This window comes from Sarcophilus harrisii, chromosome 5 (genome assembly GCF_902635505.1).
Source record: "Sarcophilus harrisii chromosome 5, mSarHar1.11, whole genome shotgun sequence".
Taxonomy (NCBI): Eukaryota; Metazoa; Chordata; class Mammalia; order Dasyuromorphia; family Dasyuridae; genus Sarcophilus; species Sarcophilus harrisii.
This window is the reverse complement of record NC_045430.1, coordinates 75,165,943-75,189,998: the sequence shown is the minus strand read 5'-3', so window position 1 is coordinate 75,189,998 and position 24,056 is coordinate 75,165,943. Positions and strand designations below refer to the sequence as shown.

At 39.7% G+C, this 24,056-nt stretch overlaps 1 protein-coding gene across 1 annotated transcript; it reads right to left on the bottom strand.

Annotated features, from left to right (window-relative positions):
• Positions 1–1,642: 1,642 nt before the first annotated feature.
• C5H12orf66 (chromosome 5 C12orf66 homolog) lies at positions 1,643–22,807 on the bottom strand. Its single transcript, XM_031940922.1, has 3 exons — positions 22,487–22,807; positions 18,556–18,844; positions 1,643–3,801 (listed from the first exon to the last, which is right to left on the bottom strand). The coding sequence occupies exons 1-3, from the start codon at positions 22,719–22,721 to the stop codon at positions 2,985–2,987; spliced, it is 1,341 nt and encodes a 446-aa protein (XP_031796782.1). The 5' UTR covers positions 22,722–22,807; the 3' UTR covers positions 1,643–2,984.
• Positions 22,808–24,056: the final 1,249 nt, after the last annotated feature.

The following is a 24,056-nucleotide window of genomic DNA, read 5'->3' as shown; positions in this document are numbered from 1 at the left end:
TCCAAGCCAGCATCTGACACTTCCTGGCTGTGTGACCCTGGGCAAATCACTTATCCCATTCGCCTCAGTTTTCTCAATTGTAAAATGTTGATAACCATCCCCCCACCCCCACCCCTCCAGGGTTGTTATAAGGCTCAGCACTTAGCACAGTGCCTGCCACAGAGTAAGTGCTATATAAATGTTAGCTATTATGACACTGAGAGGTTGAATGTCTTGTCCTAGGTCACACAGTGAAGTATTTCAGTGCAAGATTTGAATCCTGGTCTTTCTGGCTTAAAGACCAGCTCCCTGTGCAAAACTAGTGTAACTAAAATGCTCAGGGAAAATTACCGTTTTACATCTTTATTGGAAAAGAGTGAAAGATTTGCAACTAGGAAGAACTGAATTCCAACTAAAGCCCTGCTACTCTATCTTCCTTGACCTTCAAGTCACTTTAGGCTTCAAATAATGGAGTTACAACTAAATAAATAAACAAAGCATTTATTAAACACCTATTGTGTGCTAGGTGCTGGAGATACAAAAATGAAACATTCCCTGCCCTCAAGAAGCTTACATTCCACCAAGGAAGGCATGTACACAGATGCAAAATACACACAAACTGGGTAAGTGGAAAGGAAGCATTAGCAGCTGTTGGGGTTAACAATGGCTTTATGTAGGAGGAGGGGTTTGAGCTGAGTCCTGAAGGAAAGAGGTGGAAGTGAGGCGTGCATCCCAGGTATGTGAGGTTGGAGAGGCTGAGCAAAGGCAGCGGGGAGAATCGGGTACCCAGACACAGCCAGGTCAGCTTGGCTGGACCCCAGAGGGCATGGAGGGCCATGGGCAAGCAAAGACCGGCTGCCTTTAAATGCCAAACTGACAAAGCTGCATTTGCTCCTGGGCGTAACAGGGAGCCTTCCTGCTCCAAATCCCATGGAAACCAACCAAATAAATTAACTTCTAACTCCTATAGGCAGATCCTGCATATCGTAAATCTTTAACAAGCACCTGTTGAATTAAATTTCTGCAAATTATGTTTCTTAATAAGTATCTGCTGACCCTGGAAAACATATCACTGAAAGCTTCCTTCCAATTCTCTAACTGAGGTAGTCAACCTTTCTTGTGCCTTAACACCAACCCTTCAAGGCTCAATTCTCTAGAAAGGGACCTTTCACTTTTCTGGCCAGTTCAAATATTTAGCTTCTGGCTGGGGGCCTCTGTGAGGCTGAATCGACCCGACCATTACATCTCACACAGACTATGAGGCGGCTGACAGGTGGTAACGGCTCGATTCCCCGTTAGAGCTTATTTGTATTCTGGATCAATAAGCCTGCTGTAAAGGACTCCATATCCCATTAAGCTTCCCCTGATCCATCTAGTCCTCATGAGCACTTGCTGAAGTCAAGCACATGGGTCTAAAATATAAATTAGTGGCAGAAAGGCAAAGACAGTCTTGGTTCTGCTGTGCTTAAGTATTTTGCCGCTTGTCTAAGTAAAAAGGGATCCTGGGAATACACAATTGACTTTTACAAGTACAAGGTAGTCCCACCTTCCTTCTGGCCATTTGAAAAGTAGGTCATGAAGCTTTACAAAAATAAAGTCAAGAGACCAAGGCTAGATGCTGCTTATTCCTAAAAATAACTGGGAAGTGAGTGATTTTTTTAAATGAAAATCTCAGCAGAAAAACTAAAAAAGGGATAAATAAAAAAGCATTAAGCTAAAGAATGGGAAACTCCTGAATGATGGATTATGCTAATTTTAATCCATTATCTGACACAAGTGTGTTGCTGATGACTCTAGGCAAGAAGATCTCTAAAGACTATAAATTGCAAAGAAGGTGCCAACCTGCACTGGTAGAAGGAGTTTCCTCATTCCAGAGTTCCCTTCAAGATCCAGTACTTAGTCTATCCCAATTTTAATGCAAATTGAGAAATTTTAAACCAAAGAGTGTTGGGTTATTTGTTCAACTGACCCCATCCCAAAATACTGATAAAGTTAAAGACTAGAGGAAAATGTTAAGAAAATCTGTAATCTTTCAGGTGTTTTGAATAGAGATTAGAAGTAACTCCATAGCTATTGTGCCTCCCCTTCTATGGGATTCACAAGATGTCTTTTTATTAAACCAAAGCGGTGAAGAGAAAAAATACATGTGCTTTCCTCTTCATTGAAGACAAGTAGGATAATGACGACAAAATAAATGTTCTAAATATGTAAACTGCCAGATACAGCCACTGTATTGGTTATTTAAACTAGGTTTTTGTTGTTACAAAGGATTATTCCATTTCAGAAGTTTGAGAATGAATCTCTATCTGAAGTGGAATTCTGGTATACAAAATGACTGCGATGCAAAAATAAAATAATTACCAATATAAAACTTAAAACAATTTTTTAAAAATTAAGAGTATTGTGCTCATCATTTGGGCATCATAAAAGATTATAATAAATTAGGATTCCAAACATACTTTTTTTTGCAGATTGCAGATTTCTTAATAGTAATCATATAGTAGTGAATTCTATAAAGGTCATTTAATTTTCTACATCCTAATTATTTTTTCCACATAAATGGAAAAAAAAAATTGCACCAGAATTCAAGAGCTAGAACAAGATAAAGTAACTAGCAGAAATATTATGCACACACATAACACATACATCCTGCCCCTTTTGCCACTCCTGCCCCTCAAAGTCAAGGACCAATAAATATACAAATCACACAAAATTCAGAAAATGTGGAAAAAATACTAAGATCACTCTATCCAACAGAGACAAGCAGTAGACATTCACTTTCTATAGTCATCTTTGGATGTTTAAGTTAAATGGCCATAATTACATATATATTTGTACATATATGTACATAAAATAGATATAATTACATATATGTGCAATACATGTCATGACAATTTTTCTTTAATTTAGCTTTTAAAGAATCATGAACGGATGTGACCTGAATCACCAAAAATAATAACAGTCATGTTAACCAGCCTTGAGAAACCATCACTCCGATAAACCTACTACCCTTTGGACCCAGGTTTCAAGCTTGCAAATACTTTGGGGTTTTTAAGAGCATGTGAGAGCTCATTGAGAAAGGAAAGGAAATGGGAGTCTTTCTCTGATTTCTTAGACTCAAAAATTACAACAATGGTAAAGTGAGGCTCTGGGCGGGTAAGGAAGTAGGTGCTCTGGACTTTGTCGTCATAGAAGTGGACAATTTTCTCCAAGGTGTTCAGGTCAGAGGTCCGATCAGTCATGATCATGATAACATTGGGCCAGTGCATGACAGGCCTGTCACTGGGCAGGGACACCACTGCTGGGTACTGATCCACTCCCTTTGGGGCCTCTCGGTAGGAATGAGGGTGGTGGTAACCATGCCCCTGGAAGCTTTCAGACCCTCTATTGTCAAAAATTAAAGACACATTGGCAGCATCATATTTCCTGATAAAGCTAGAGATCTTCCCAAAAAGATCAGGATTGGCTTTTGCAGTCAGTGCTTTCATTTCTGAAGCTGTCGTTTGGCGGCTTAGGGCTTCATGAAAATAAAAGCTAAACTTGGCAAGGAGCATGTTCTTGAGTTTCATTAACCAAAGGAAGAGATGCGGGGGCTGAACAGCCTTCTGAGACTGCCCTCCAAACAGATGCTTCTTAGTCTCTCGCTGCTTTTCAAAAATCTGGCCCCACGTCTGCAGCTTGCTGTGGGCGCTATGTAAGTTGACCAGAGATGGGAGGAACTTCCACTCGGAGATCTGAGCCTGGCACTTTAAGAGATGGGCCAGGACATCAACTTCCAGCTGGAAACTGCTCTCTAAGGGGCTGAGAATTGGGTGGTGAAATCTAAAGAGGAAAAAAAAAAATTGAAAAGAAATTAAATAGAAATATTATTTAATGTAGACTTTGCTGCCAAAATAACAACCTGCCAGTTAAGATACTATAACATAAGATAAAGCATTGGGGAAATTGAAAAATTCTAGACCAATTCAAAATCATTCTGAATATATCTCAGTTTCTTAAGTTAATTTTTAATTAAAAAACAATAACTGTGGGGCAGCTAGGTGGATAGAGCACCAGTCCTGAAGTCAGGAGGACCTGAGTCCAAATTTGGTCTCAGATACTTACCATTTCCCTAGCTGTGTGAGCCTGGGCAAGTCACTTAACCCCAATTACCTCAGCAAAAAACCAAAACAATACCTGTACAGCTTTAGACTTTTTCCAATTAATTTATCAGTTATGTTGCTTTTTCATTTTTTTCTTTTTTATTGTCTTCAAAAGTATTATGTTATATGGAATAGCTCTCTAGGAGGGAGAAGGGAAGGAAACTTGGAAAAATTATAATTGGGGAAAACAATTGACATCAATGAAAATTTTCAACAATTTCACTTCATGGCTATAACAACTTGAGCCTTTCTAGAACAGCTCTTATGTGTGGCAAATTCAATACAGAGCCCTCTTTTTCAAAACTTGAATTCAATCAATCAATTCTTAATCTTGATTAGATTTCTTCTTTCTTGATTTTGTTAAATTTTTTTTGTATATGTAATATTGCCAAGTAAAACAGTTTTTTTCTGGCTCTTGGTTTTAAGGACACTATAAACCTAATTAGAAAGACTGGACCTCAGCCCTGACCCCCAAACATCTGTCCTATTTACACAATATAATAAAAAATAAAGCTAACGTGCTAACTGTAAGGATTACAAAGTACTTTATATGTTCTCATTTGATCAATCTAAGATAAGATACTATCACTATCCCCATTTTACAAATGAGGAAAATAGTGCTGTTGGAGTTTAAACATCTTGGAAAGAGTCAAGAGTAAGGATCAGAGAGAGGATTTGAACTCAGATGATCCTGATGACTAATGTCAAGCCCAATATTCTATCCATTGTACCACTGAGATGTTTAAAAAAAAGAAAAAAAGCAGACAACATAGTTAATAATTTTTAATTACCTTCATTTTGGTTTCTTCTCCACTGTTTTTATGTAAATATTAATCTGTCCATACTAATAAGGTTCATATTTATTCAGAACTTAATAATTAGAAAACACTATTCCCACAATTCTATAAGATAAGCAGTGCCCAGGGAAGGCTGCACCTTCCCTCATTTTCCATGGCTCACTAGGCACTGGGCCCTCACTGTTGCTAAGCAATCCTGCTATACCTCCCTTATCAACCCATTCTCTCACTTTCCAAATCTTTTATAATCTCTCTTCAAACCTCCCACAGCTCTCTCTCCCCTACTCCCTTAGCTGAGAGCCTTGCATCATATTTTACAGAAAAAAAATCTGAGATTTACCAAGAGTTTCCTCTTCCCTTTTCTTTCTCATCTATGACTCAGTTGCTTTTTGTCACTCACTCCTTTTCTTACCAAGGCTAAACCCTCTTCCTGTTGAAACATCTCCTCCAAATGATTGCCCTGTTTGTCATCTCCACTCTCATTTCCAGTCTCCTCTTCTCTACTGATTCATCCATTCCCTTCTGCCTACAAAATACTCATGTCTTCCCCATTCTGAAAAAACCCTCACTTGATCCTTCCATCCCCACTATCATCTTTTACCTCTTCTGTCCTTTGTAGCTAAGCTCCTTGAAAAAGTCATCTACAACAGGTGCCTCCATTCTCCTCCCACACTTTTCCTAAACATTTACAATCTAGCTTATGACATTATTGACCTGAAATGCTAAATATATATCTAGCTTATGACATTATTGACCTGAAATGCTCTCTCCAAAGTTATCAATGATTTCTTAGTTACTAAATCCAATTACCTTTTCTCTCGCTCCAGTCACTGACATTTCTGCAGCTTCTGACACTGCTGACTACCCTCCCCCTCATCAAAACTTTCTTCTCCATAGGTTATCAGGACACTACTCTTTCTGGCTCTCTTATCCGATAGCTCCTTCTGTCTCCTCTGCTGGAGCTCCTCATTCACATTACACTTTCTAACTATAGGTTCCCTCAGGACTCTGTCCTGGAACCACTTCTCCTCCTGCAATACTATTATTTCCCTTGGTTATCTCATCTGATCCCATGGATTTAATTACCTTTTCTATGCTAATGATTCCTGCCCCAATACTTCTGCTGACCTCTAATTTTCCATTTCCAACTGCCTTTTAAACAACTGAAATTACACGTCCAGTAGACATCTAAAACTCAATTATGTCCAAAAAACAAAATTCTTTTTTCCTTCCAAACTCTCCCCATTACCTGCCCACCTTCCCTATTACTGTGGAGGGCAACATCGCCCTTCAATCTCCAAGATCACTACCAGGAATCATTTTGGGTTCCTAAATGTCTCTCAGCCCTCACATCCAACCTTTTGCCAAGGCCTAGTGAGTTCACCTTCACAATATCCCTTGAATATGCCCCCTTCTCTCCTCTGACACGCAGACCCTCATATCACCCCATAGCTGGATCATTGCCACTATCCTCAATCCACTCTTCCCTTCTTTACTTCCCAGCACTCTTCATTCCAATCGATGCTTTACTTAGCTTTTTTAGCTAAATTTCTTTAAATGACAAGTCAGACTGTGTTAGTCCCCACTCAATAAACTCCAGTAAGCCCTCTTGCCTCCAGGATCCTACACAAAATGCTCTGTTTAAGATTTAAAGCCCTTCACAACCTAACTCTCTCCTATCTTTCCAGTCTTTATTCCTCTACTGCTACTCTTCAATCTAGTTACACTGGCCTCCTGATCTTTCCAATGAACAAGATACTCAATCTCACCTCCAGTCATTTTCTTTGCCATCCTCCATGCTTTCCCTCTTCTCCCCCAACTACTGACTTTACTGGCTTCCTTCAAGGCCTCACAAAAATGCCACCTTCTACAAAAAGCCTTCCCCAAGCCCTCTTAATTCTAGCGCCTTCCTTCCATAAATTATTTCCAGTTTATCCTATAGACAGCTTGCTAACTATATTTGTTTGTATGTTGTCCCCCCCATGAGACTGTAAATTTCTTGAGGGCAGGAACTGTCACTTTGACTTTTTTCTCCAGGACTTAGCTCAGTGACTGATACATAGCAGCCATTTAATGTTTACTGACAGAATGGACAAGTGACACAAGTGATACCCATTTTATAAATGAGAAAAGGCTCAGTTTTCCCATGTTCCCAAGGAGCACTGCCCACGCTTAAACTTGGTCTTCTGATTTTCTACACCATAAAAGGCTGCCAAGTTTCTAATCAACTAACCAGTTAATTAAACTCTACCTCTTGTCAGGGCCCCTATCACTTTTTTCTTTCCTCCTGGCCCACCCTGTATTTTCAGAGATGGGCTCTACTGATTCATGAGGTCTCTCTCCTGTTGGAATACAAAGGAACCACCCTCACCTTTAGAAGGATTTGCAGAAGCTGCAATTTCTCTGGCAGGATTTCCTTAACAGAGGAGCTCCTGTTACATAGCTAGCTCACAGATGTTTGGATATTAAAGCTTCTCAGTCACAGGTAGGAAAATGAGAAGAAAAAAGGTGAGGAATAAATAAACACAGGTTGTAATGGGCTGAGGTTTGAGTTGATGCACTGAGGTCCCAAGTACGTGAGGCTAAATAGTAATTGGACTATACTCAACTACATGATTGGATAAAGAATGGTCCCTGCCCACTCTCTGTGCAAGTCCTGATGTGTTGTATAGGAAATGACGATTTTGGTGGGTGGAGACAGGAAGAGAAGCTGAGAGAGATTGACCTTGGGTCCATACTCCTAGCTGCTGGTCGTGTGGCTGCTGGTCTAGCTAGCTTCTTGACTCAGCTGCACACATTGCTATCGCCAATTCCCTTCCACCTCCGATCTTTCTTCACTGAGAATAAAGACTGACGATTTTCCCCTAACCTGAATTCCTGACTCTGGCTGATTTTAAAATACGCGGTCTTCACAACAGGTTATGTGGAGACAGCCAAGTGGCCCAGTGGACAAAGCACTACATGTAAAGTCAACTGAATTCAAAAGCAGCCTCAGACATTGAACAGCTGTGATACTCTGGACAAGTCTGTGTCCATTTCCCCATCCATTAAATAAGAATACTACCAACTATGGTAGTAAGCTAATCTAGCTTTCTAAGCTAATCTAAAGATAAAGTAAAATAGTATTTGAAAAGCATTTTGTACACTTAAAATAGCTATGTAAATGCAGTTATTGTTATTAATATTTTAAAAATCACATAGATCTAGCATTTTCTTCAAAGAAGCCCAAAGTCCTTTTCTTATAATAGGCCATACCCACACTTTGAGGTAGAAGAGAATTATATGTTATATGACTGTTATATGAATCAATATGAAGGCAGGGCTGGGAGGCTATGAAGTTCTGGACCTTTTTGCCCTAAATGCAACCCTCCATTATCCCCTGAATCAAGAACAGCTTCACTTGCAGAACTTCAGGAGGAGGAGCCCCCTTCCTCCCCTGACCCCGCATCTACGAGTCACCTCTCCAGCCTCCTGCTTCTACAAATGAGAAAGCCAAGGCCCAAATAGGTGAGGCAACTTCTCTGGAGTCACATGGACAGTAAGGGCAGAGCTTCCCCTCCCCTGGCCCTTTGGATCAAATCCAGCACTCTCACCACCTCCAGTTCCATTTTATTTCTTTTTCCTTTTTTAATTTTTTTTTTGGGGGGGGAGCAATGGATATTTATTAAACATCTACTATGAGCCAGGCTCCATGCTAACAAGGATTAAAAAAAGAGGCAAAAAACGATCATTGCTCTCAAAAAGCTGACAATCTCATGGAAAGGACAACATAAAATATATACAAGGTAAGCTATCTAAAGCATGAATAGGAAATAAATAATAAGAGGGAAGGTACTAAAATTAAGTAGTTGGGAAAGGCTTCTTGTAGAAGGAAGGGTTTTAATGAAGACTCTAAAGGAAGCCAGTGAAACTGGTAGTTACAGCAGGAGGAGAGTATTCTAGACATGGAGGAGAGTCAAAGTACGTGACCAGAGACAAGATGGACTATCTTGTACATGAATAGCCAAGAGGTCAATGTCACACCTCGGTAAGTCCTTAGGTGTAAGACTGGAAAGGTAGGAGAGGGCTAGGTTACAAAGGTCTTTGAATGCCAAAGAGAACATTTTTTGTAATAGTTCCTTGAGGCAAGAGGGAGTCAGTGGAGTTTCTTAAGCGGGAAGAGGGTTATGACATGGTCAGTACTGCCCTCTATGGCAATCCCTTTGCAGGCTGAAGGACACACGGATGGGAGTAGAACCTTGAGGCAGGCAGAACCTGGCAGGCTCCTGGCCAGAATCCAGCTGCAGGATGAGCAGCCCCCATACCAATGGGAAGCACTGTTGGGGGTAGATTTTTCAAGAGAAGTTGTAAAGGGGAAATCAGCAGGCTTTGGCAAGAGCTTGGAAGTGGGGACTGAGAGAGTTGGGAATCCAGAGTAACTCCTGGGTTGTGAGTCTGGAGACAGGAGGATGGTGTTGCCTTCTACAGCAATAGGAAAGGGGAGGTTTTGAGGGGAAAAGATATTGAGTTTTTTTGGAGCTCTCCTGGACATCCAGTCTCAGATGGCTGAAAGGCAGTTAAAGATGTGAAACTGGAGGTCAGCAGAGGTATTGGGGCAAGAAAGGCAGATTTAAGAATTATCAGCAGACTATCTTCAGCAATGAGATGAACCAAATCAGTTCCAATGGAGCAGTAATGAACTGAACCAGCTACACCCAGGGAAAGATCTCTGGGAGATGACTAAAAACCACTACATAGAATTCCCAATCCCTATATTTTTGCCCGCCTGCATTTTGGATTTCCTTCACAGGCTAATTGTACAACATTTCAGAGTCCGATTCTTTTTGTACCGCAAAATAACGGTTTAGTCATGTGTACTTATTGTGTATCTAATTTATACTTTAATATATTTAACATCTACTGGTCATCCTGCCATCTAGGGGAGGGGGTGGGGGAAGGAGGGAAAAAATTGGAACAAAAGGTTTGGCAATTGTCAATGCTGTAAAATTACCCATATATATAACTTGTAAATAAAAAACTATTAAAAAAAAAAAAAGAATTATCAGCATAGAAATGATAATTGTCCATAAGAACTAATGAAATTATCAAATGAAAGCGTATAATGGGAGAAGAGAAGGCATCCAGGACAGAACCCTAAGAAGCATTTTCCTTCTGACTTATGATATGGCAGCCAAGAAAGCTAAATTGATCTTAGGTTGCATTAAGAGAGACACCCCCCCCCCCACCCAAAATAAGGTACAATCCTACCTAACTACCTAACTCTCTTTTGGTCAGTCTACTACTGGAATCTTCTTGCCTTTATTAATACAAACCTTGTAGTAATGTCTCCAAATCTTGTTTTACCCACAAAACCCTCTGGGAAAGATTCGCAGAGCCTATATACATCATCAAAATGGAGGAGAGTGGAAAGATGGAGAAAGAGAGGGAGCAGAGAGAGAAATTCTGAAACCAAGGACATTTAAGTTTACACTGAAATATTTTTGCATACAGGAAGTAATTGATACACACATTTCATATTTAATATTTTTGATGATAAATTTTTTGCTAACATCAAAATGTTCCCTACAGTGATATACCAAGATTCTGTGAGGCCTTGTTGGGGGGCCATAATATTTTTAAATTAGGGAGAAGGAATGTAATTGTATACAACCCAAACTACAAAACAAAAAATGTCCCTTTTACAACATACTCAACAGGTGGTCTTTCTGCTTCAACTCAAAGAGTTTCAGTACTGAGAAGCTAACTCCAACTCAAACTATTCCACTTTTGATTAAAAGCTACAAAGAGGCAATCTGAGGCTTCCAACTCCTGCTCTTCACTCACAGGATCAAAAGAGTTAAGAGGGACCTCAAGAGTCCAACACTCTCATTTTATAAGAGGAAATTGACTGTGACTATTCCAAGGTCACAGAAACAATGTCAGAGATGGGATTTGAATCTGAATCATTCGACTCCAGATCTGGTGATCAGCCAAGAACAATAAATCAAAAATTCTTTCCTAAATTTTGTCTCCTCCAAGTTAAACACCACTAATTTCTTCAACATATGCTCATATGGCATGAACTAGAGGCTGTTATACATTCTGATGGTTTAACCTTCTCAAGACATTGGACACTGTCTAGTTAATCAAAGTTCTTCCTAAAAAATGGTGCCCCAAATGGAGAACACTTGTCAGGTCTGACATGGAGAAAGCCCAGAGATACCCATAATCACCCAGTTCCCAGCTCTTGTCCTTCTCACTGCAGCCAAAGATCACGTTTAACTTTTGTGACTGCAACATCATACTCTGCATGTATTATGCTTGGCTGACTATAAAAACTCCCAACTTTCTTCAGATAAATTGCTATACAGAAGCAACTAGTTGACACAGTAGATTGAATGCTGGCCCTGAAGTCAGGAAGACCTGGGTTCAGCTTTGAGCTTAGACACTTACTGTATGATCTTGGGCAAGTCCCTTTAACCTCTATCTGGCTCAGTTTATTCTGCTCTAAAACACCACCTCCCTCCCAAGATTGGTCAAAGGATCAAATCATGTACTTTGGGGATCCTGCCTAAGTTAGAAGTGGTGGGGAATCTAGGAACACAGTCACAAGTTTTTTATTGAAATTTAAAATTTTTTAATTTTTTAAAATTCTTCCACAAATAACTGATTAGCTTTCTATCAGTTTCCCTTTCCCTCATTTCCAACATTGTTCTTAAAAGACTATGAATTCAGCATACAAACCTTGAAAAAGAATTTTGGATTAGCTATTCCTCAGACACACAGAATGTGTTTAAATGTTCAAAATTTATTAGGGGTTAGTGACAAAAAAGTTATACTTCATCCTTAAGAACAGCTAAAAAAATTCATGCTAATATGGGCCTGCCAAGGCTTGAGATAAGCAGTACACTGTTTCATTTTCCCCCCTTCCATGCTACTCAGTGGCTAGCAGCTTTTCATGTTTCACTACAGAGCAGGATTTGTTAAACTGTTGTAATGTAAAAAATACACATTTTAGCCATGGCAGAAGATCTTGAAAGGGTTTGAAAATAATATATAAATTGACAGCTTTGTGATGAGAAAATCTACTCTAAACATAAAGGCTCAAAATTCTCTAAAGGGATTCTTATAACATTCTAATGAGCAGATCCCCATGGTCTGAGAAACCTACTTTCCCAAACATCTGCACAGTTGTTATTCCTCTGAGAAATCTTTAGCCTCTCACTTTATATCAGTTGTATTAGCAGCAAGGTCTTCTAGGGAGCTAAATCCAAGGGCATCCCCAATGCTCTTCTTGAGAGCACCAGCCTGGGATCTCTTCTTTACCACTTACTACCTGAATAACCCTGAGCAAATTAGTGAATCTCTTTGGCCCTATTTCATTTCTGTTAATTAAGAGTCTAGATTAGAGGACCTCTAAGGACATCTCTAAATCTATGAATCCATCTAAAAATACAATATTTTCATCTGGAGTCATAGTAAAAAGAATACTAGAGCCAAGAGATCTATTAGTTCACTGTGAAATTTTAACTAAGCCTGAACCTCAATTACCTTATCTGTAATGAACACAAAGGACAAAATCAAGGGTTCTTAGCTGTTTTTGTGTCATAGATCCTTGGTACGTGATTAAAGCCTATGGAACTTTTCTCAAAATTATGTGTTTCAATGCTAAATTTCAAAAGTTAGTGAAAAATAAAAGATGCCATCTCCTTTTTCCTATCCAAGCTCAAGAACTTCTTTAAAGTTATCCATGGACTCCTAGGTTAAGAGCCTTGGAGTAGATGGCCTGTTAATAGCTATTAACTAATAGCTAATAATAGTTAACAGCTATTAACAGGACATCTACTCCAAGATTTGCCAGGTGCTTTGCAAATATTATCTGATCCTCACAAGCACCCTGAGAGGTAGGTATTGAGTAATATCTTCATATCACTGAGGCACACAGAGGTTAAGTGATTCAAAAAAGAGTCAAGGTTAACACTCAAAGTCACAAAGCTCTAATAGTCAGGTCTCCCTGAATGCAGGTCCAGAGCACCATCCACGGCACTACCTCCCTACTCTAAATACTTGATTCTAAAATCTTATGATTTAAAACAATGATCATGACTGATAAGACTGAATGTGTTCTCCATATGCATTATCAGATGCTGCCAAAAATACTGTGCCTAAAATCATTAAGCTACAGTAGTACTGATGACCTTATGAAATTTTTTTTTAATAAACATTAACCTTGCTGAACCATATATGAGGAACTTACAAATTGTTTCATTAATACTTTTGCCTTCAGTGAAAATTCTGACAATTGAAAGAGCTCCAACAGAGAAGCTTTGTTCTCTGAAATGCAAATGGTAACCACATGAAACACTGTTATTTCAAATGATACTATTTATATTCCAGCTATACACTTAGGTTAAAAAAAATTAAAACCATTGAATAAAATCTCCCATACCATGGAAAACAGAAGCTATCCAAAGTGTGCTAAAAGTAGATTATTTCTATTATAATAAATGCCTTATCCATATTCTTATTCTGCTTTCATGAGATTAAATATTAATTTTCATGAAGAGGCACACAGCAAGCATAAGTAGAATGCAAAATATGAAAAGCAAGAGGAAAGAATGTTCTTGTGGAAATGTATGATAAAAAGAGGCATAGACTAGTCATATGGCAAGAGGAAGAGAGGACAGAGAAGCAGTCAGAATTCTTCATTGGTGCCATTGAGATGTCCAAAGCAAGCAAGGCAGGCATCCAGCACAATACATGCTACTACTGGGAGAACAAGGAGAGTTAAGAGACACATAGTAGGGCCAAGCTTGGATGAGGCACAATGTGAATCAATGGAGGGACCTTCTGAATCTAAGATCCCAGATCTATTTGAGTATTTAAATATCTTCCAAGCCTTTTTCCAAGCACAGATCAGAAAAATTATCAGGTGTTGTTCTATGTTCATCATATATTGTAGAATTAGATTAATATACTAATATTTAACTACCATTGAATTGGAAAAATCCTTTATTGTTATTTTTTTTTTTTAAAGAAAGAAATAGAGAAATAGCACATCTCATCTCTCCCTGTCCTATTAGAATGAATCTTATGAAAAAATCTGCTTACCCAGCAAGGGCTGAATTAGAATTAACTCTCTTTCCTATGCATTTTACTGTATCTTCTTCAGACTTTTTAACATGCTTAAACTCTTATCCTTTCATTTGGAAGACAACTCTACACATAATGCTGACTATTCTCAAGAACATCCAATTCATTTTATCTCCCAGAATTTTAAAAAAAGAAAGAAAAAGGGAGAAGGAATAAAAATACCTTCAAAATGATTCCACTCTGAACCCAATTAGCATTCTCAAGGAAAACAAAAATAATTTCTATTTTTTAGATCTGCTTCCAATTTATTCCAGCAAGCAGGCGGTAGACAGGACTTTAAAATGAAAGCCAAGGTTTTAGGCTTTATGTATTCATCAAGTTTGTTCCATTGCTAAATACAAAAACATCTTTTTAGTTGAAAGAGTACACTAGCTACAGAATTTTTTATGATGCCATTTATGCTCTGAGTGTAGTATATTCGCCCAGCAGGAACTGACCCATTATGTTGAAAACTGAGTGCATTGGTTCTTCTGAAACAATATGAGACCAAAGGGTAAATTATAACTTTAGAATGCTGAGACCTCAAAAAAAAAATGGGAGGGGGGAAGTTTTCTGATATGCAACACCAAATCAAGGAAACAGCCTTGCCACAGAAGCAAAGAGCCGAGCAAAAAAAAAAAAAAAAAAAAAAGGCAATATTCATTTGAATCCTTCATACTAAAGAAACTCAATACAATGCACAAAGCTCTGAACTTTCAGAACTAACAAAATAGGGAACTAATTTTGTTTAAATTAACCCCAAAGTCTCTAATAGAAGGAATTTATTTAGGTATGGATAAAGACATTCCTTTTTTTGTTAATTGAACATTGCAGGGACAAAAAGGGTAGGCTTTAGATACCAAGGAAGGAATGTCTCTGAACAGAGTTTTTTTTTAACCAGGTGATTACGTGACTTGCCCAGGATCCCAGAGCTAGGAGGTATCAGAAGCAGGATACTGCTGGGCCTTTATGAGCTTTTACAACCAGAGTATTTCCAGGAAGAGGTGGAATATTGACAAGAGCTGAATCAAGTGGGAAATAGCTGAACAAATGATTGTATGTGAATGGAATGATATGTATTGCCCCAAATGGCAGGGTAAAAATCCAAAGATACCAGGAGAGAAGTCTACACAATAAGAAAAAACAAGACAAACAACCAATAAGAATGTCCAGGTTGGAGGAACTGGGGATGATACGTCCTGGTCCTGGACAACAGACAGTAAAATGCATGTCCCTCTGCCTCTGTCTAGCAGAAAAGTATGCAAAGTTGCCTACACAGTGCTGTCAGGGACAGCTATTGGTTGGTTCCCCAAGTATGCAAAGTTGCCTACACAGTGCTGTCAGGGACAGCTATTGGTTGGTTCCCCTTCATTGTTTTTGTTGTTCAAGAGGCAGGGGGATAACCAGAAATAATAGTGATGATCATCAATAAAACTGATGAATAAAAAAACCTAAATTTCTGCACCTATAAAATGGGGATAGCAACATCTTCTAGGGTTTTTGTGAAGATCAAATGAGATAACAGAAATAAACTGCTTGGCAAAAAGGGGGCAGCTGGATGGTGCAGTGGATATAACACCAGCCCTGGTGTCAGGAGGACCTGAGTTCCAATGCAACCTCAGACATTCTCACAAAAGAGTGTTATGCAAAAATGCTATCATTATCATTGATATTATTATTAATGGATACTTGTTGATTTTAATTGATAGTGGTTAGTTAGGCTTTATGGGTACCCAACAAATTCATTTTAAAACCCTAATCAACAAATTTTAATTTCAATTATTAGGATGTTAAATTATTTATTGTATTTTAATAAAATCATAATTTATAAAATTATTGTATTCAATTTGTGAAAAGTAACACATGCACTAGAATAATCCTGATGAAATCAGAGTAATATGGGATTATATCCCAAAGAGATTATAAAGAAGGGAAAGGGACCTGTATGTGCACGAATGTTTGTGGCAGCCCTTTTTGTAGTGGCTAGAAACTGGAAACTGAATGGATGTCCATCAGTTAGAGAATGGCTGAATAAATTGTGGTATATGAAAATTATGGAATATTACTGTTCTGTAAGAAATGACCAACAGGATGATTTCAGAAAGGCCTGGAGAGACTTACACGAACTGATGCTGACTGAAATGAGCAGGACCAGGAGATCATTATATACTTCAACAACAATACTAGATGATGACCAGTTCTGATGGATCAGGCCATCCTCAGCAACGAGATCAACCAAATCATTTCTAATGGAGCAGTAATGAACTGAACTAGCTATACCCAGAAAAAGAACTCTGGGAGATGACTAAAAACCATTACATTGAATTCCCAATCCCTATATTTATGCACACCTGCATTTTTGATTTCCTTCACAAGCTAATTGTACAATAATTCAGAGTCTGATTCTTTTTGTACAGCAAAATAATGTTTTGGTCATGTATACTTATTATGTATCTAAGTTATATTTTAATATATTTAACATCTAATGGTCATCCTGCCATTTAGGGGAGGGGGTGGGGGGGGGTAAGAGGTGAAAAATTGGAACAAGAGGTTTGGCAATTGTTAATGCTGTAAAGTTACCCATGTATATATCCTGTAAATAAAAGGCTATTAAATTAAAAAAAAAAAAAAATGAATTCCAATCTTCCTGATTCCAGGTATACTCCCCCCACCCCCTCCCACACACACACACACAAAAAAAAAAAGAAATCAGAGTAATGATATATATCTAAGGACCAATTAGAAAACTGAAAATTTCATATGGTAGCATATGGACAAGCAGTGTGATTTAGTGAATAGAGAACCAGATTGGATAAGAAAACGAGTTTTAAGTCTCACTTTTGATACATTACATAATCATTTAAATTTTAAGTTGCAAATAACTCTGTAGAAGAAATTATCTTAATCATTAGTAAAAAAAAAAAAAAAAAAAGAAAATTAAAACCACTCCCAAAACTCCACTTCACATCCTTCAGATGAACAAAAATGACAAAAAAGGAAAATGACAATTGCTGGAAATATTATGGGAAGACAGATACACTAATGCACTATCAGTGGAGTTCTGAAATGAATGATCCTTCCATAAGGGAAACAGATTTGAACCATAACCCAAATTTTCTGATCTAGACCTGTTCACCCAGTGACATAATTCTTAGGCACTCACCCCAAAGAAATAGAGGTAGAGAGAAAGGAATCACCTATACAAAAATATTTATAGCCTTACTTTCTGGCTAGCAAAGAACTAGACAAAGGTGATACCCATCATTTGGGGAATGGTTGAAAAAATTATTGTGTATGAATGTAATAGAATATTATTGAGCCTTATATGGCCTTTTATATAATGAAGGAATGAATTCTGAGAAGCCAGAGATGACTTGATGTCTTGATGACTGGAAATGATGTCAAATGAACCAAGCAGAACTAGGAGAATGACTACAATAATGTAAAAGAAAACCACCGAAAAGAAATGAAAAATCTGTTCAATACAATGATCAATCACAATTCCAGAAGACTACAATGACTAATACTTCCTACCTCTTTACAGAGAGGTGACAGAATAGAGGTGCAGAATGAGAAATGTTTTCACATATAGCCAATGTGTGGCTGTTTTGTTTGTTATATTTGTTATAAGGCAAGGAATTATTTGGTGGATTTGTGGGGAGAGGTATAGTGAAGGTTAGTTATACTCCTTTCCTTCCCCTCCCCCCAAAAAAAGGGGGAAAAAAAGTGTCAAAAAACACTTTTAAAAGTGCACAGAAGAGAACAGTATGCATTTCAGAAGGGGATACAGACAAGCAATATTAGAAATACAGTGTCAAATTTAATAAGTATTTTTTTAAACCCCAAGATGTGTTAAGTAGTGATTTATTATGTCATATTGTAACACTCTTTTTTCCATTCTGTGTATAAGGAAATGTTAGTGTTTGTCAAGCTCACAATTTAACATCTCTATGCTCCCTCAAGAGTTTACAACTGCATGCATACAACTGCCCCGAGGGTCCAGAAGGGATGATAGAAACATTTACATACATACTTATATACAAATGCAAACAAACACATAGACACATATAGACAGATATATATGTAGCAAGATGGCAAAAACTAATAGAGCACTGGGCCTAATATCAGAAGGATCTGAGTTCAAACTTTGCCTCAGATACTAGTTGCATAACCCTGGCAAATAAATCACTTAACCTCTATTTCTGTAAATCCCTACATCTGTAAAACTTGGGGTAATACAAGCACCTATGTCCCAGGGTTAGATGAGATAATATAGAAAGAGAGCACCTGTACACTGAAAGTGAACACAAATGTTAGCAATTATTTTCTCTACATATATATATATATATATATATATATATATATACACAGACGCAGATGCAGACACAGACACACACACACACACACACACACACTTTTCACATCTGAAAGTAAACATAAAAGAGGGATGGGGGAGGCGGGGAGGATTCTCAGTAGCCCACTGAACCTCACAGACTAAGTTATGTCACAATATTACAAACACTCACCTGGAGCTATATTTCTTTAAGATGGACTCCAAAAGACTGACTAGCTCTTCAGAATTTATGAACTTCTGAGTGCTGAGGGTGTACATCTTCTCATAGAAGTCAGCAATTTCCACTCGTGCCTGAACAAAGAAGCAGAGCTGCTCTGACAAATGGGACAGGAGCTCTTCCAAATGAGGTGCAGTTCCCCCAGCAGCACCTCGGCCAGTCACTACCACCTTCTTCAACTCATTGTGCAGAGAAGTGTAAATGGTCCGGATGGAATCCTTCCTGCTAAAAAAGGACTGCCCACCTGTTAGGGTAAATGATAGTGGCACGTTACTGCTCAGAAAGGGCAACTAGAGGGGGAAATGGCCACTTTCTAAAATATAACCCCCTAATCTCAAGATCTTACTCCTGTAAAATTCAAGGAATCCTATTATCAGAATTTGAATATTCTGATTTATAATTTACTAAATAACTGATTAAATGAATACTCATTACCATGTTCCTAAGGCAAAAAAAAAAAAAAAAAAAAATTTAGTCTTTCCACTCTACCACTGATTTCAGATCTGAATCAAGGGCTATATGTCTGATCTAGAAGCCACTACATCCCTTCTGACAGTTCCAAATTTAATAAAATATACAAGTCTGAACATGTCTGCTAAAACTAACCTTCCCTACCACCACCATCACCACCCCATTTTAGACTGTTAAATTTGCCATACATTTTAACATTAAGCAGAACCTTCATATAGAGTATATAAGGAGACCATCCAGGTACTTCCTAAGAACCCAGTCTACACAATCAATCCCAGGAGTAGAAAAGCTTGACAAGGGACTTAAAAATCACAACTTATTGACAGCAAAAGCGAAGTAGGGATTCAACCATAGCTGCAGCTAAGGGATTCTAAGGGGAACCTGCAAAGCCTAACAGCAAATGTGAAGAGAGATGAAGAGGAAAATATTTCAGCAGCTCCTTAGCAACTAGTAGTCTTTGTATAGTTAATGAATTTAGAAGCTTTGTTTCATGAATATCCCTAGGGATCCTACATCTTACTGAAAGACCAAAACCAGCAGAACTTCCAAAGAAGGATGGAGAAGCACAGTTCTCATGATTGTTGGAACCTCAGGAAAGGGCAGTGGTAATTAAAAGTCTCTGATTACCTCAAGGTGTGTCTTACTAGTAAAATACCTATATATACAAAGGACAGTTTATTCAAAAACTGAGGGGGAAAAAATGAAGTTCATTGTTGAAATGACTTGTTTAGGCTTCTAGTTCTAAGCCAATCAATGAAAGAAAACTTCCATAATTTTTTTCTCAATTCTTGTCCGCTTCTATTTCAAATAAGTCTTATTTTATACTCCTTTCCTATTATCACTCAAAAACTATTTCACTCAAAAAGTTTTCCCTAATTTTTCTCCAAACCTTTAATTTCACAGGAATTCTCGGTATGGAAATTCCCTTCTCCAATGCAGCTGGACATTTCACTAGTAACTTATAGTCTTAGAGAGGTTGCTAGGGATTGGAGATGTTCAAGAACATGCTCATAGATACAAAGGCAGTGTATACTAGAATTAGTATATGAACCCAGGTCAGCCGTTTTCAGCTTCAACTATCAGTTCCAGTCTCTAATAGACAGCAAAGAGTAAAGACAAACTCTGACAATGACCTATATATAAACATAAATTCGGATCCCAGGTCCTATTTACCCTAGAGTCTTTCATGAACAAACCTAGGACTTTAGAAAAATCTATACAAGGAGAACATTTTTAGCAGGCCAATACAAAGTACAGAGGTGGGAAATGGAAGGTTATATAAGAGTGCTATCCTGAACCTCAAGTCTTACATTTCAAGAAAGAGTGGGAATCATGTGAAATCAGTCTAGAAACATAGGTTGCAGCTAGATTGTGAAGAGTAGCAAACAGCAGATAAAACTTCTTGAGATAGGGAGACATAGGCTTGAGTAATAACAATTTGGCAATCATGTGGAAAATCAGTTGGAGAGGGAAAAGGGGAGGCAGAAGACCATCAACTTAAAGTCTATTGTAACACATTCCAGGTGAGAGATGAAGGCCTAAATTAGCTGAGAATGTAAAATGGACAGATTTGGCATCTGATTAGACAGGAGATTTAAAGGGGTTGGAGGAAGCAAAAGTAGCTCTGAGACTTTGAACCTGAGTGACTAAAAAAGGATGGAACCCTCAGTACAAACAAGCTAGCAGGTCCTCTTCATAGCAATAAATTGTGTCAAGAGCTTCAGGCACATTACAAGGGAGGAGCACTGAGAAAAGTCCATTGTATTTAGCAAAGAAAATATTCATTAGTGATCTTGGATAGAACTGATTCATTCAAATAATTGGAGCAGAAGCCAAATTTGGAAGGATTTGAGAAGTGGGAGGAGAGAAAAGTGGAGGCATAGACTGACTAGAATAGTACTAAAGCACAATTTGAAAATTAGATATGAAATAGGGACACTGAAGGGGCAAGTACTAGAAAAGAAATCGAGTAAGAGGGCAGAAAAAGGGAGAAAGATTTAAGGCACAAGTAGAGGGTTTTAGCTTTGAGGACAACCACAACTTCATTATGACTAGTAATATTTTTGCCAAAAGGAAGACTATGATATAATGATGTGGATTAGACCCAATTTACACATTTGGATTCTGATTTTCGCAGTTTCCTCCTTTGTGATAATAACTATACCTTTAACTTGCCTTATAGAAAACTGCAAACATAAGAGATAACTTTATCCTCTGAGCTCCCACAAAACAGCTGCCTAATATGTAATATGCTTGAAATTAGAAGGGAGAAAAAAGTAAAAAACAAAGCATAAATCATCTGATCAGTGGTGCCAATGATTCCATATCTGAATTATCTTGTATTAGAATCACTGCTACAAACCTTGCCTTATGGATTCATGCTAAAATTTCTCTAAATAAAATGGGACAAAAGATAGTAAAGGAAAAAAAAACTGGACCATTAAGTACACTGTAATTATTCATTCAGGATGTCCATTTAATTTCCTTCATTGTCACCACACAGACTGTATATTTATTAGACTGAAAAATAACGTCAGTGATTCAAATCCCGGAAATGATTAAGGATTGAAATGAATATGTATAAGACAGTAACGATGAGTATTCATCTTTGATGGAGAATGATGAAGGTAAATGGAAAGCAAAAGAAGCCAGAGTGATGAAAGCTACACCTGGGGCCACTTAAGACAAAGGTGCTGTGTGGAAGGAGAAATGAGACCAGCCCAGGTGCCGTGAGCAAACCGGGGCCACGAAGTTTTTTCTTTCTTTCCCCCCCCCCCAGTTCCTGAGTGCTTTCTCTTTCTGAAAAAAAAAATTTGTATTATTACATATACTTATATCATGTATATGTCATGTATGCACCCACACGCTTTTTTTTTTTTTTAAAGTAACAGATGTAAAATTCTATTCGGTCCGGTTCCAGGATGGCAGACCTGATTTCTAAGAGGCTTATTAGACCAAGACTGATCACAACAGACAGCAGGGATAGCCCCTAATTTGGGGGAATTATCACTTCCTAATGCCCATCAATGCTATACAGACGGGGAAAAACAGCTCGGATCCCTGACCTCGCAATGGGTCACTATCGGCTGGGAAGTCACGGGAGCAGAGGAGATGGGGGAGGGGTTGTTTTTGTTTTGAGGGAAAAGAAGAAACGGGTAGAGAGTCGGAAAGCAAGAGAAGGCAGTTGCTGAGGCGCATCGTTTGTTTAGAGTCGTTCGGACAGGGATCACGAGGGGGGCAACCCCTCCCCCCCCCAGGGGAGGCAAGCCCCTCCCCCCCGGGGAGGCAAGCCCCTCCCCCCCGGGAAGGCCTCCCGAGGAAGCCCGCGGGAAGGGCGCCCGCCCCCCAGGCGGCAGCCCTCCCCGAGGTCAGTGCCAGGGTCAAGGTCACAGGGAAGGGCTGGAGGGAGCGGTACCTAGTTTCTGCCCCAAGTAGGTGAGGCTGTGATAGGCCTTCTCGGCAGCGGCCAGGTGGGCCAGGGCAGCCAGCAGCGCCAGCCAGCTGCCCCCCGCGCTCTTGTTGGCTTCCCGCTCCTTCTCCACATTGTCCTTGGCCTTGTCGTAAGAGAAGATGCCCAAGTGCGAGAAGAAGGTCTCCAGCACCGCCTGCTCCACAGGCACCGGGGCGGCCAGCGGGATGGACTCCCCCATGCGAACCGGTGCCTCTTAGCCCGCTGGGGCTCCGCCCATGCCCCGCCCCCAACCCCGCCCCAGAGCGGCACTCGGCCCGACCCCACGCGGCGACAGGTTCCCAGCTCCGTGCGCCGCGCCGCGCCGGCTTCCGGGTTCTGAACGCGCGCGCGCGCGCATTAGCGTGCGCGCCGGCTTGAATTCGCGCTGGCGTGCACGCTCGCTCCCGCGGCGGAGGCGTCACCGACCGACAGCGCCCCTCGTGGGCGGCCCCTCCCGTGGGGGGGAGAATTGGGCCCAGCCCGTACTTCGAGGAAACCGCCGTCCTGAGCCCAGCCCCGGCGGGGCTCCTGCGGCCGCACCGGACCGTGACCTCGGAGGCTCTGTGATAGCGCTCCCGCGTCCATTCCTCTGGTGACCGCCTTCCGTAATTAAGGCCCTTCTTACCGCCTCCCCGCCGAGAATATTTGTAAAGCTCATGGCGCAGTCCTAGCGCCTAGTAGGTACTTTATAAAAACGCTGATGTAGTGTGTTAGCCTTACAAGCCTTGTCTTGCTAGCACACAGTAGGGTGCTGCGTAAACGCTAGTGTCGTGATTGTGATGGAAACTGGGGCTCAAAGAGAGAAAAATGATTTGCCTGAAGACTCCCTGGGACTGTCTTTTCTTACTCTTTCCAGCACAGTGCGTGGCATAGAGAGGAGAAGCAATAAAGTGGGGAGCGCCGGGAACTGAAGTGCAAATAGAGTTCGTTCTCTCTCTCTCTCTCTCTCTCTCTCTCTCTCTCTCTCTCTCCTCTTTCTCTCTCTTCTCTTTCTCTCTCTCTCCTTTCTCTCTCTTCTTTCTCTTTCTCTCTCTCTTTCTCTCTCTCTTTCTCTCTCTCTCTCTTTCTCTTTCTCTTTCTCTCTCTTCTCTTTCTCTCTCTCTCTCTCTCTCTCTCTCTCCTCTCTCTTCTCTCTTTCTCTTTCTCTCTCTCTCTCTCTTTCTCTTTCTCTCTTCTCTCTCTCTCTCTTTCTCTCTCTCTCTCTCTCTCTCTCTCTTTCTCTTTCTCTCTCTCTCTTTCTCTTTCTCTCTCTCTCTCTCTCTTTCTCTTTCTCTCTCTTTCTCTTCTCTCTCTCTCTTTCTCTCTCTTTCTCTTCTCTCTCTCTCTTTCTTTCTCTCTCACTCTCTCTTCTCTCTCTTTCTGTTTCTCTCTCTCTCTCTCTCTGTCTCTCTCTCTTCTCTCTCTCTCTGTCTCTCTGTCTCTCGGGTTTTGCTTTTTAAAGAGCAGTGGATTTGGATTCAGAGAAGTCTGTATTTTCAACACAATTTCTGCTTGAAAACGTGCCGCTGACGCATGAAACGGCGCTCTAAATCAC

What these genes read in the sequence shown, in the direction of transcription:
- C5H12orf66 (XM_031940922.1), bottom strand. Translation starts at nt 22,721, where the DNA reads ATGGGGGAGTCCATCCCGCTGGCCGCCCCGGTGCCTGTGGAGCAGGCG. An exon ending in CTACTTGGGGCAGAAACTAG is followed by an intron (nt 18,845 to 22,486) that starts GTACCGCTCCCT and finishes TTACCCTAACAG; the next exon opens with GTGGGCAGTCCTTTTTTAGC. An exon ending in TTAAAGAAATATAGCTCCAG is followed by an intron (nt 3,802 to 18,555) that starts GTGAGTGTTTGT and finishes TTTCCTCTTTAG; the next exon opens with ATTTCACCACCCAATTCTCA.